Below are 12,261 nucleotides of genomic sequence, written 5' to 3' on the forward strand. Positions count from 1 at the left end.
ACACACACACACACACACACACACACACACCCACACACACACACACACACACACACACACACACACACACACACACACACACACACACACACACACACACACACACACACACACACACACACACACAAATGTACTCATACTATAAAAGGAGTGGAACAAGGAAACTGAGTAATGTGTATCTGAGGTCTCAAGGTTCACATAAGACTCCCCTAAGATACACACATAACATAATGGAAAACAATAATCAATCTTCCTTGAACACTTTTTACAAGCAGTCACTGTATTATCACAGTGGAGCATTTATGGTTTGCGTTATGGACATTTTTAGTTTTTTTCTATAGAAAAAGTTTAGAAATTGTTGCAAAGCCTGCAACCTTCATTACCCACAATGAAACGTTTGCTAGTTGCAGAGATACAGAGCGGGCTGCAGAGGTCTTGTACGCTTTCTTCTTTCTGACCCCACACCTCCACATTTTCTTCACCATAGAACCGAGTCTGACTCAAGTGACGTCACTCAAGGCAAGACGAAACTTCATGCAGCTTCCTCTAAAGTCACAGAACTATGTATTCAAGTTTATTTTACCCCCTACACATCATCTATTATACTTTTGGGGGTTTTCCCTCCCCTTTAGTGTGTTGTATAGGTTTTTGTTCATGTCAAATAAATGATCTTCTAAGTTTCCTCCAGAGGGAGTTTCTCTCCCACACAATCCACCCCGTCTGAAACGCCTCCATAGGACTTCTTTGTTTACTTACAGTGATGTCACTAAGTAACACTCGCGCTTCTATTAGCTAGTACTCAAACACATTGTACGTTAGGCTAAGAGGAGTGAAATCTCTAAGCGGTTGACCAATCACAACAGATCCGACCAGCTAACCAATCAGAGCAGACTGGGCTCTGGTTTCAGACAGAGGGTGAAAAGAGGTGCTGAAGCACAGGCAGTATGAGAAAGAGCTTTTTGAACATTAAAGCATGGAAACATGTAACATGAGTATGAACCTGAAAATGAGGACAATAGGGCTCCTTTTAGGGATGTCCCGATCACCTTTTTTTGCTCCCGATCCGATTCCGATCATTTGATTTTGACAATTTGCCGATACCGATTTTTCCCGATCTGATCTTTATGCAATGCATTAAGAGAAAAAAAAGAAAAAAAGCATTCAAGTTGTCCCTTAAGGTTATTTTTTTATTTAAATTGGATATTCTATCCAACATGGATATAGCTTCTTTCTTTCACAGCAGCATTGGATCAGTTCAGTTGTGCAGCATTGGATCAAAACAAAATAAAGCTTATCAATACTCGTTAGCTTACTGCTACAATTAGACACTGCGCCCTGCCCACTCTGTTGCCAGATTTGAGAGAAATAAGCAACCAGGTCTATGAAAACAAGCCCCAAAGAAGCAACACATACATGATGTTGTGTAATTTGAAACCAAAACTAAGGCCTCAGGATGACTTTAAGACTTGAACATGGTCATTTTTGTTTTGTAACATTGAATACAAAATTTTAAAAAAGTATTTAAAAAAAGAAAAGAAAAAATCCTGATCCCCGATTTTTTTTCTCCCGATTCCGATCTTTTGAAAATCACGTGATCGGATCGGGACATCTCTAGCTCCTTTTATACAGCTGTGTGCCTCACAATATACCTGCCTTCACAAAAGCCGGTGGGTGCTCTTGGAGGTTAGCGAGAACAATCAAAAGTTTCATATGTATAGTTTATCAAATAAGATTCACACACTCCTTGGGAAACTTTTGGTTGGAAAGTCAATTTAGAACATTCGGAAGAGTTTTTATTCACAAAAATGTGATAAAAAAAGTACCAACATTACACTATTAGCTATTTACCTTATTTTAACACAACATGAGTACAACTGGCTTTTACCCTTCTTGCACCTTAGCACTGTCATACACATGTTTATCTTTTCATGGTCAGCGGGACTAAAAGAAAGAAAATAATGGAGCAAACATTAAATGTTCAGCTTGTCATTGAAAATTAAGCCTTTTTTTTTTACTGTACCCATCAAAACACTCTTAATCTGTAGACATTTATAATAATCCTACTTAAAGGGGACCTGTCATGCAAAATGCACTTTTGTACGTCTTTTATACATGAATATGTGTCCCCGGTGTGTCAGGGAACTCACCAAGTGTCAGAAAACACAACCCTCTCTCTTTTCCTCCATACTCAAAATCTCTAAAAACGGGACTGCAACTGAGCTGATACAGACGTTAATTTTTCTGACGTCAGAAAAGGGGTGCTCCGCCTATATGGGCAACTCTCCACCTATCAGGGGAATGGGGGGTTGGGCCACGGCCATTGCCGCTCGAAAGCGCTGGAGACGCTGTAGTACATATGCCAGGCCTGTAAGTGGTGCTGTAGTCTGCCACATAGGCAGAATCAGCACTTGCAAAAACAGGGCTGGAAAAGAGCAAATAGAGCGAAATGAGGCATGGCTAAAATGCATGATCTGTTTGGTATTTTGAATAAAAAACTTCACAGACATGTTTTATATAGGTATGGCCCTACAATATATGTTTCAAATATAGCATGATATGTCCACTTTAAGGAACCTGCATTAAATGTGCACGTACCACATACAATGCCTGTATGAGGCTTGTTTATTTGCAACAAGTCCTTCTTGTTTTAGTTCTGAACACGCCAAAAGGTTGCTCCGCACATCACCAACACCACACTGTGTAATATACTTTTTTTAACCAATAATCTCTAGTAAACCCCCATCTAAAAAATTTCCTTTTTCTCACATTTTCCACTAACTATTTTCTGTCTGTTTCTCACCTTCCTGTTTCCAAACAAGCACCGCTGGAATGTGAGGGGATCACTTTGTTTACAGGCCAAAAATGAGCAGCACACAAACTCCATGTTGACGTCCACATTTCGCTAAGTTCTCTATACACAGGCTTGTCAGTGACTCTTCAGAGAAATTATAAATCTATAATTCAACGAGTCTGCAGTGTATCTGAAATAACCAAAATAAAATATTCATCAGCTCAAGACAGGATCTGATGAAAATAGTCCATCTTTTCTAAATTCGTATTTATACAGAAATCTAGGTTAGGTACTTGAAATGAAAATGGTTATACCTGGAAGCTCCTGGATCTTGTCTTTAAATAGCTGTCTTCAACTAAACCTTGTTTTGTGTAAGCAATCTTAACATTTGACAGAAAGCAAAGCATCCTGAGTAAAAGCAGGGTATCAGTACATGTACTTCTCCTAAAATCCAACTTAAACCCAGAGGCTTTTCTGCACTCACCATGCAGAACATTTCACAATGACTGGCTCTGACAGTATCTTTCCCTCCGGTGGAACATTCCCTCCCTGGCATGCTGACACTAAATGCCTCCCTTTCCAAAAAGGTCTCAGCGGATTATTCCACATGTGGGGTCTCCACAACCTCCTCACAAATATCCGGCCCCCCACTGTGAAAATCTCACCGTGAGGAGAAAGTGGAAATGATCCCCCTGGATTACTGAACCTGGCTAATGACTGTTTGGTGACATTGACATAAAGGATGTGTGGGATATAAGTGTGTGTGAAAGAGCGGAGATTAAGACAATTAATCGTCATTTTCCCATCCTGTGGGATTTGAGCGCACGTGTACATGTACACAGAGAGGAGACAGGAGGCGTGCTCTGGGAGTTTGGTGTGTTTGGAGGGTGTGTAAGCATGCAGAAGGAGGTACAATGATAAGTGTGTGAGTACGGTATCCTTCCTCCCTCCACTACCATCTTATACTGTATAACAGGGATCATTTAGTGAAGAGCAAAAATGTAATTGCTGGCTGCTTCTATCTGTTCCAATGATGCCATTTATGTCTAAATGAAAGTGACATTTGAACGTTAAATGTTGCCGGCAGTTATAATCACACATGAAAGCCTTTTAACAGGCGGCGCTGTAGCGGCAGCATTGACTCGAAAATGTTGTAAAAGCGAGAAAGAAAAGTGTGTTGTGCCCTCATGCTGCATCGCTGACAGATTTGACAAGTGTTTAAATGGAAGGGTGTTTGCTCCTACCTAGGCCTGCAAACGTTTGGGAATATTCAAGGTGGGAATTAAGAGAACATCTATAGGAATGTATGACAAAGGAATAACATGAAAATAGAGGAGTTATTAATATTCAGGACAGACATGCACTAAGGAGAGGTGGCAGAGCAAAGGGGCTGCCAGTGGTCAGGAAACAGTTGGGTGTTCGATGCCTTGCTCACAGACACCTCGGCAACTGGCACCTCTACAGCTACCAGTTCTCACCCCTTATTTTTGGTCCCCAAGCTATTTCCTACAGACTGAGCTACTGCTAAGCATGTACACCTAGCAGAGGAGCATTCTGGTATCCACTCAGGCTCTATTAACCACAATGTCATATGCAGATAGAAATATACACATAATCCATTAATGTGCCAAATAAATCCATTACTTTCAAAAACCTACAATGGGAAATGTGTTAAATTAGCTAGCTAACAAATTAACTAATGGGAAAAGATCCTTAGAAAACATACTTGTTTATACAATAAGTGTTTTACAGCAAAGAATGAATGGAAAAGGACGATTCAAACGGTACATGTAATGTAACAGTGTATTGCATGGTTACAATTCAAATAAACGGGCATACTTTTTATCAAATTTGTTTTCAAGTTTGGTATTATAATATCAAAAGCATAAACATTAACCTTAAGTTAGGAGTTTTATTCCTATATTTAATACACTTGTCGGTCAGTTTTTCTTAAATGATGGGGTGAGTGTTTGGTAAAAGAGCACAAATAAACTCAAAACAACAGCAGCCATTTGGTTTTTTCAGGTGAGTACAAATTCTACAAACAGATTTTTCCTTTTTTGGATGCCTTCATGCTTAATCACTCCAGCCTGGCACTCCACCAAACCTGGTTGCTAAAGCTCTTAAAGTAGCCGGCTAATCTCCTTATGGAGTTGATGGACTTTGGATTAGTTGTGACTTCTAAACAGTTGTTTATATATCAACACACAGATGTATTTAAACATGCTGTAAACATAGGATGCAATGTATTCCTGCACTGTGCTTTCTTTTGCATAGATATAGAATACATCTGTTTCCAGACAGTCCAATCTTTTGTTCTCCATCCGATTGCTTTTGCCATACATGAAATGTATTATTTTGTTTAACAGTGATTTCTGTAACAGCAGGCCTTTGTCTATCTTCTGAAACATTTCAAGGAAGGATTTATTGAGGGAGAAGAGGAGTGTCTCATGAGAGATTGGAAGGGAGTCTCTTCTTATCATTCTTTGTGGACCATGCAGCAAACCAAATTCATCATTTACACATAGAAAATACCACACCAAAGCAGCAAATCTAATTAAAAGACCACACCAAAGCAGCAAATCTAATTAAAAGACCAATCATGTTAATTGTTTTCTTTACTGACATATGTTCAAAGCCACAAAGGTGAATAGTTTTGATGATTATGTTTCCGGGTGTTTTTTAGGGAAACTCCCTTGCCTATTAGAGGAATTATATTACAGTGCCCAAACTTTGAACCTAGGCCTTTCTCAAAAAACATTTGTCAACCCAAACTTCCGTCAAAAATGAGGATAACTTAAAAAAACGAAGCATTGTGCCTGTGAATGGACAGCTTTAAATATGTCCTTTTCAGGCCTTCATCATATCCTATTGTAACACTACATTTAGAAGCGTAAGGTAGTAATCCTTGAGAGCTTCCCTCCAGTGAGCACAATCACCTTTGTGTCTTCATTCGGGAATCAAAAGTGACTTAACATATATTTCAAGAACAAACTTTAAGATAATTATTATCGCCTACTGCCATCTGTCACAAGCTGTAGCTCAGCGTTTAACTAGAAGGCAGGCCGATCAATACTGCTAAGCTCAAGATGCACTTTGTGAGGGGATGGGATGGCAGGTGAAGAAGGGAAGAGTTTGAGATAATTGTCAAAGAAAGAAAGAGGAAGAGTCAGTCCCATAGATTTAAGCTTCACAGCTTCGTTTCCAGGCTGAAGCAACGGGAATATGACATTAATATGGCGCAATGTGTTCAGCACGGTGAGGGAAAAGAATATCAGTAGGCTTTACTCAAACTGCATTTTCTAGATTGAGTTCTGCCAGATTACATGACAGCACGACCACATCAAGTCCTGTTGGTTTTTCCTGTATGTTTTAAATGATGTGCCAGCCATTACTCTGTCCTCTTATTTACCCAAAACTATGTCAAGCACAACTGATGTTGCAACCAGCAACAAAAATGTAAGAGCTCCTGAAAAGTTACTAATGCACCATGTGTTAAGGTTATTTTGCTGCTAATTCTTAAAGTGTAGTATGAACTTTGCTAAAACAGTGTAATTTAAAACATACAAGAAGGAGCCTATTTGCACACAGAAGACAAATCAACAAAACAAACAAGAATGCAAAAAAATGTTTTCTGTAGTTGACTCACTTTTGAGAACTTGAGAACAGTATATTGTCAGAGCTGAAAGAAAAATAGATATTATCCTACTTTGTGTTGGAGTATACGTGAGTGTGTGGGAGGGAGTTATAATCTACCAGTGTTCCTGCTCTCCTTTCTGAGGGCTTTTGGAAGATCAGACAACAGTGTGCTGATATTTCACCCACACTGAAGCATCAAGCGGTCACAGAGCCAGCTCGTGCTTCACCCTCCTCTTCCCTCGGTCTTCACGTACCTGCAGGATGAGAACAAAGTAGTCGACGGGCTTGCTCCTCTGGTAGACGTAGTGATGGAGCGAACGCTTGTCACTGTCACTGAACTTGATCTCCTGGATCACATCGGGGTGGCGCAGGATCCGCAGCAGCACCTTGTCTGAGATCTGAGATGGGCTGAACAAGCTCACCTCTGTAGGAAGACAAGAAGAAAATGTTCTTTGAGGTGAAAGGGGAATTAATGTACACTTATTTTACTGTCCTAAACAACCAAAAAGGATCATAAATACATTTTTGGGAGGTTTATATACTTCATTACACAAAGAAAATATGTTTTTTTCCAAACTGACTTGAGATCCAATTACCTTCTTACTTCCAACAAACACATCATGGATCAATGTGCATATTAAATGATACGTTCAATGTTTTTGTGAAACATCTCCTTTGGCTGCCTTTCGATCTCTGTGATTTACATAGTTTTCTGATATATATAAATACAAAAAAAACGTGTCGACAAAGTAGCGTAACGCCTACCCCTACTAAGATCTGCTGACATTAGCTGCTGTTCTCTAGTTAGCCGTTAGCTCAGTTAGCCTTGCTGTCGGGACAATATCTTATGTTCCTGCACTTGCTTATTCATTGGCAGTATCAGCCAAGTTCTCGTCTGGCTAGTTATTGATCATAAGTAATTCATTATAACAAATGCATGTCTGAGTTTATTGCCCTCTACAATGCTAAATAATAATACCAAAATGTACGTTATGTTGGTTCAACAGAAGAGGGTTACATATTTCAAGCTATACATTTAGCCTTGACAAACTGAATGAATTTAGTATTGCAAGGAATCTATTGTTGTGACATAAATGGACATTACATTACATAGAATAATATCAAATGTATTCAAATGAAAATCAGCTCAATGTTAGGCTTATAAAGAAATAACAAATAAGTACTGCAACATTGAATCCTAATAGGTATGGCTTGCTCAAGTGTGAGAGAAGAATTTTGAAATGCTTGACTTACGTTTTGTTTTACATTGTTAGACATAAATATATAATTAAAGATGACACACTGGCCTCTGAGAAATTGAAATGAGCAAAAAAGAGAAACTCCCTCTGGAGGGAACATGGGGATTTTAGCCTTTTGGCTAACACTAAGACATTTACATAAATGTTAATGATGGTGCATAGTCTCAGGTTGTGAAATGTATTTGGTTTACATGCAATTCCAAACTGTCGCAGGCCAGGCTGTTGCAATCAGAGCTCAAACCTAAGTGCCCTCAACCCAACCCACACTGAGAACAATGAAGCAGTCCGCCATGCAAACAAAACCCCCTGCGACACACAGTGAGAGGTGAGGCATATACAACCCATGTGGTAATTCATCATCTAAAAACGCAAACAAACTCCTTCCATTATGATTTAAATATTAAGTCAACAAGTACATCTTCAATCAATCAGCTCATAACATGCAACACAGACTGAAGGAGGCTTGCTGTTATTGAAGCATAATGGTGGCATTATGCATATTAAATTCCCTGACTGGAATACATTTCTTAAAGATTGGTGATAGTCTGAATATCCGTATCAGGTATCAAAGGCAACAGAAATTTGACATAATGTGAAATAAGAGCTGGGTAATGATCACTGATGTGAACAAAAACAGGTAAAGAAACCGGTAAACAGTAATTTCGTGGACCAAAATAAAAAAGGGGGGAATCCCATTCCTGTGTATTGAATCAAGAAAGAAAACTGAAACCCATCCTCCTGACAAAGAAACAGCAACGTGTCAGCAGACAGCGGTGTTATCCCTGCAGAGGTAATAGACTTCCCCACCACAGTGTCTGTGAAACAAGGAAGTGCTACGTCATGCTAGCCGCAGAGCTAGTGCTAACTGCTCCTGGCACATCACGTCCGCGAACGCTTGCTAACCAGATGGATTGCAACACATTCTCAAATTATTTGAAGAAGTGGCGATGCACCACATCCAGCTGGCATTAGTCCTGAGTGTTCTTGTAGCGGTAAGCACAGACAGGGACACTGCAGGGATCTTAAAAATACTTTCAGAGTAGACAAACAAATGTCAAACTCCTCCCTGCATGTGAAGACCTCAGATGGCAGGAGGGCAGAATTCATCCTGACATCCTGAGGATATTTATACAATGGCTAAATATCCTTTCAATATTTTAAGTGTTGAAAGAAGTAATCTCATCTTTAACTGAAGTAAATGGTTTGTATCAGTAGGTGAACGTATCAAAGGTAAAAGGAGTCATTGGGCAGTAAAAGTTTGGTTTGTAATATATGATGTTTTATGGATTAACATTACTGCTGCATTAATTTGTACTTATATATTATTGTTGTAGATGTTTAAAGGTGGGGTAGGTAAGTTTGAGAAACCGGCTCGAGATACACTTTTTGTTATATTCCATGGAATTCTCTTAACATCCCGATAGCAATGAATATCTTAAGTGCTTTGACAACAAATCCATAAAAGAATGTCATCTGTGGAAGCCGTGGTACTGTAAAAAGCACGAACAATCATTTGAGCCGGCCCGGCTAAAATAACTGGATGGCCTACCTGCCTGTCAGCCTTCCATCTGTGCACAAACTTATCTCGTGCCCTCATTGGTCATGTGCGCGTTCGTGTGTGTTGGAGGAGGGGCTCTGTAAGGAAGTGGCAGATTTTTTCCGGTTGTGTATTTTCAAATTATAGCGCACTCGAGCTGGTTTCTCCAAAATTACCTACCCCACCTTTAAATTGATGCTAATTTTAACAAATGTTTTACCTATTGTGGTGATGTAATCTACAGCAATGCATCATATTCTATAAATTCATCATTTGTTTGTAGATGTGTCCAATCCTGTGAGAACTACAGATCTCTAAAAAGCCAACTTTGATGAATTTCTCAGAGAAAAAGTCTTGTTTTCATCTTTGTGACGATGCACTTCAACTGAACCAAGAGGCTTCAAGAGGCTTAAAGAGGATTATTTGCTAGATAAGAATGATCTCGATGAAGAATTCCTGAGTTCATCATAAACATTAAAAATGAATACATTTTGATATACATGTTTATCACTAGAGGGGTGCGGGGGAAAACTTAATCTGAAAAGTAACTGAAGCTGTTAGACAAGAAGAATATGTGAAATAGAGTTATCAAGCTGAATAATAGGAAATCAATTCAATAAAAGTTCCTATATGAAGTGCATATTTCAACTGTTAAATGTTATAAAAGATATTGTGGTTGTGTGTTTGTCACTGTGATGATTGTGTATGCTCATGCTTGTATAAATCCGTTCCTCACCTGTAGCCAGGAAGCGATGTGCGGCCAGCAGCAGCTGAGGAGAGCACTTCACTTTTGATTCACTCTCGTTCTTGAAGGCGGAGAAGTCTATCTTGTTTTTATTGGGCGCCACTTTTTTCCTGTTGCGGTTATCAGCTGAGAAGTAACAGACAAACGCGTTCATTAAGTCAATGTTCAGTTGAAAGTTCAAAACTGTTTAGCAATCAGCAAAGCGAGGCCATGCTGTACAGATGTTTTACAGCAGCTAAACAGCATTGTAAAAATCATATCAGCTGTTCTGTGAAGCAACAACAGGAGCCGCTTATTGCTTGATCCTGTGATAGAAAATAATCTGTTTTGATATCTTGGGAATTGAACAAAGTAATTTAAATAATTAAATTCACTGATAAAAAACGGTGAAAACTTACAATTGGAATCTCTGCAACAAAAGCATATTATATAGTAATATATTCATACATTTTTTAGTATTATTTAGTACTTATTAGTTTGTATGAAATATTTGTACATGGAAACAAGATAAAATGCTGAACAATGGTTCCAAGAGATCGACGAAAGTGCAAAACAATCAGCATTGACTGGGGGTCTCTTAGTCTTTTCTGGACTGGAAAACTAATTCAATAATAAAGTTCCCACAGTATGCTCCTCTGTAGCAACACTGGGGGGAAATGGACTAAACAGAGGCTTTAAATCTTATTATAATGACATTCAGCATCTGAATTTGACTGTTTGTACGTATGAACAAAACCTCTCAAGATAACAGCAGAAACTAAACTTTTGAACCGAAGTATAACAAAGATGAAGATGAAAATGATCTGTAAAGACATTAAAGACACCATTTAGAAAAAAATACCAAACTCACTGTAAAGATCCGATTCATCCAGAATCTCTGATTTGATAATCTCTTCGATGACGTCTTCGAGGGTGACCAGCCCCAACACCTCGTAGAAGGGATCTCCCTCCCCCTCGTTGTTCACCTTCTGGACGATGGCCAGGTGGGATTTTCCTAAAGTGGAAGAAAAATGATCATTATTGTTATTTTCTTTTCATTAATACATCCAAGCAATCAAGTGAAAAAAAATCGTCGTCACATAACAGCCTGCCAGACAAAGCGCAGGTCTTTAAATTAACTGTGTGTGTGTGTGTGTGTGTGTGTGTGTGTGTGTGTGTGTGTGTGTGTGTGTGTGTGTGTGTGTGTGTGTGTGTGTGTGTGTGTTGGTCAGACCTGAGTGACACACAGGCAGAAGAGAAGATTTGGCAGAGATTTAATATTTTTACATCACAACTCATATTTCACCTTTAAAATAAACATGCATGTTTGCGGTAATGTTACACATTTACATTTTTAATGCTTGAGACAAGTTCTATGCATGAAAATGAGTAGCCAGAACTCATCAAAATTGAGCTTGTTTGCAAAGAAATGTATCCAGAATGTTTGAGTTGTTGCTTCTATATTGCTCTGCTGGGCCGAAACCAAGTCCACATATCAGTAATGTCCCGGAAAAGTGCGTGGTTGGTTTCAGGTAAGTGAGATTCTAGATGCTACATAAAGATAGGAGATTGATTCTAATTAATCAGCAAGAGCAATTCAGTGATGGGCCAGCGCAACCTATTATTTTGACCTTGGGCACGCCCTAACAAATCAAATGCCTCCACATGGATTAAGTCCTGCTGCCGGGTCTGATCAGGACTTTTTAAATCCTCTGTATACACATACAAACGCCACAAGCATGAGGGCAATGTGATGTGCAGCTGCAACAGTTGGTGGAAGAAATGCACCATAGATATAAAGAGATGTCCTGTTAACACTGTGGTAGCTGTCACTTCCTTCGAATGGGTCCTCAGGGCAACGCTGCAAAGAGATGAGCAGGACTGAATATATTGGAGCGTTTTGAATAAAAATGTGATCTGTAAAGAGTCTTAGTAGCTAAATATAGACATTATTTCTGTCTGCTTCTTTTCTTAAGAAAAACAAACTGTTAAGGCTTTGTCTTTTTTGTGCAGCACTTGAATTCAAGCACTCAGACTGTTAAATGCTACAGTAAAGCGTAATGATAAAATAGTAGGGCTGTCAAACGATTAACAATTTTAATCAGATTAATCACAGCTTAAAAATTAATTAATCATGATTAATCACCATTCGAACTATGTCCAAAATATGCCATTTCTTTATGTACAGTGGGGCAAAAAGTATTTAGTCAGCCACCAATTGTGCAAGTTCTCCCACTTAAAAAGATGAGAGGCCTGTAATTTTCATCCTAGGTATATCTCAACTATGAGAGACAAAATGGGGGGAAATAAT

At 39.0% G+C, this 12,261-nt stretch overlaps 1 protein-coding gene across 1 annotated transcript in view; it reads right to left on the minus strand.

Moving 5' to 3' along the window:
- LOC104955097 (metal transporter CNNM4-like) overlaps positions 1 to 11,275 on the minus strand; it is a 27,277-nt gene extending 16,002 nt beyond the window's left edge. Inside the window, exons 1-4 of the mRNA XM_010782326.1 lie at positions 11,257 to 11,275; positions 10,822 to 10,965; positions 9,963 to 10,097; positions 6,685 to 6,854 (exon numbers count right to left, since the gene is read on the minus strand). Coding sequence (XP_010780628.1) covers positions 6,685 to 6,854; positions 9,963 to 10,097; positions 10,822 to 10,965; positions 11,257 to 11,275 — 468 coding nt within the window. The remainder of the gene's footprint in view (positions 1 to 6,684; positions 6,855 to 9,962; positions 10,098 to 10,821; positions 10,966 to 11,256) is intronic.
- Positions 11,276 to 12,261: the final 986 nt, after the last annotated feature.

The sequence above is a fragment of the Notothenia coriiceps genome, unplaced genomic scaffold, assembly GCF_000735185.1.
Source record: "Notothenia coriiceps isolate Sejong01 unplaced genomic scaffold, NC01 NC01_scaffold00024633, whole genome shotgun sequence".
Classification (NCBI taxonomy): Eukaryota; Metazoa; Chordata; class Actinopteri; order Perciformes; family Nototheniidae; genus Notothenia; species Notothenia coriiceps.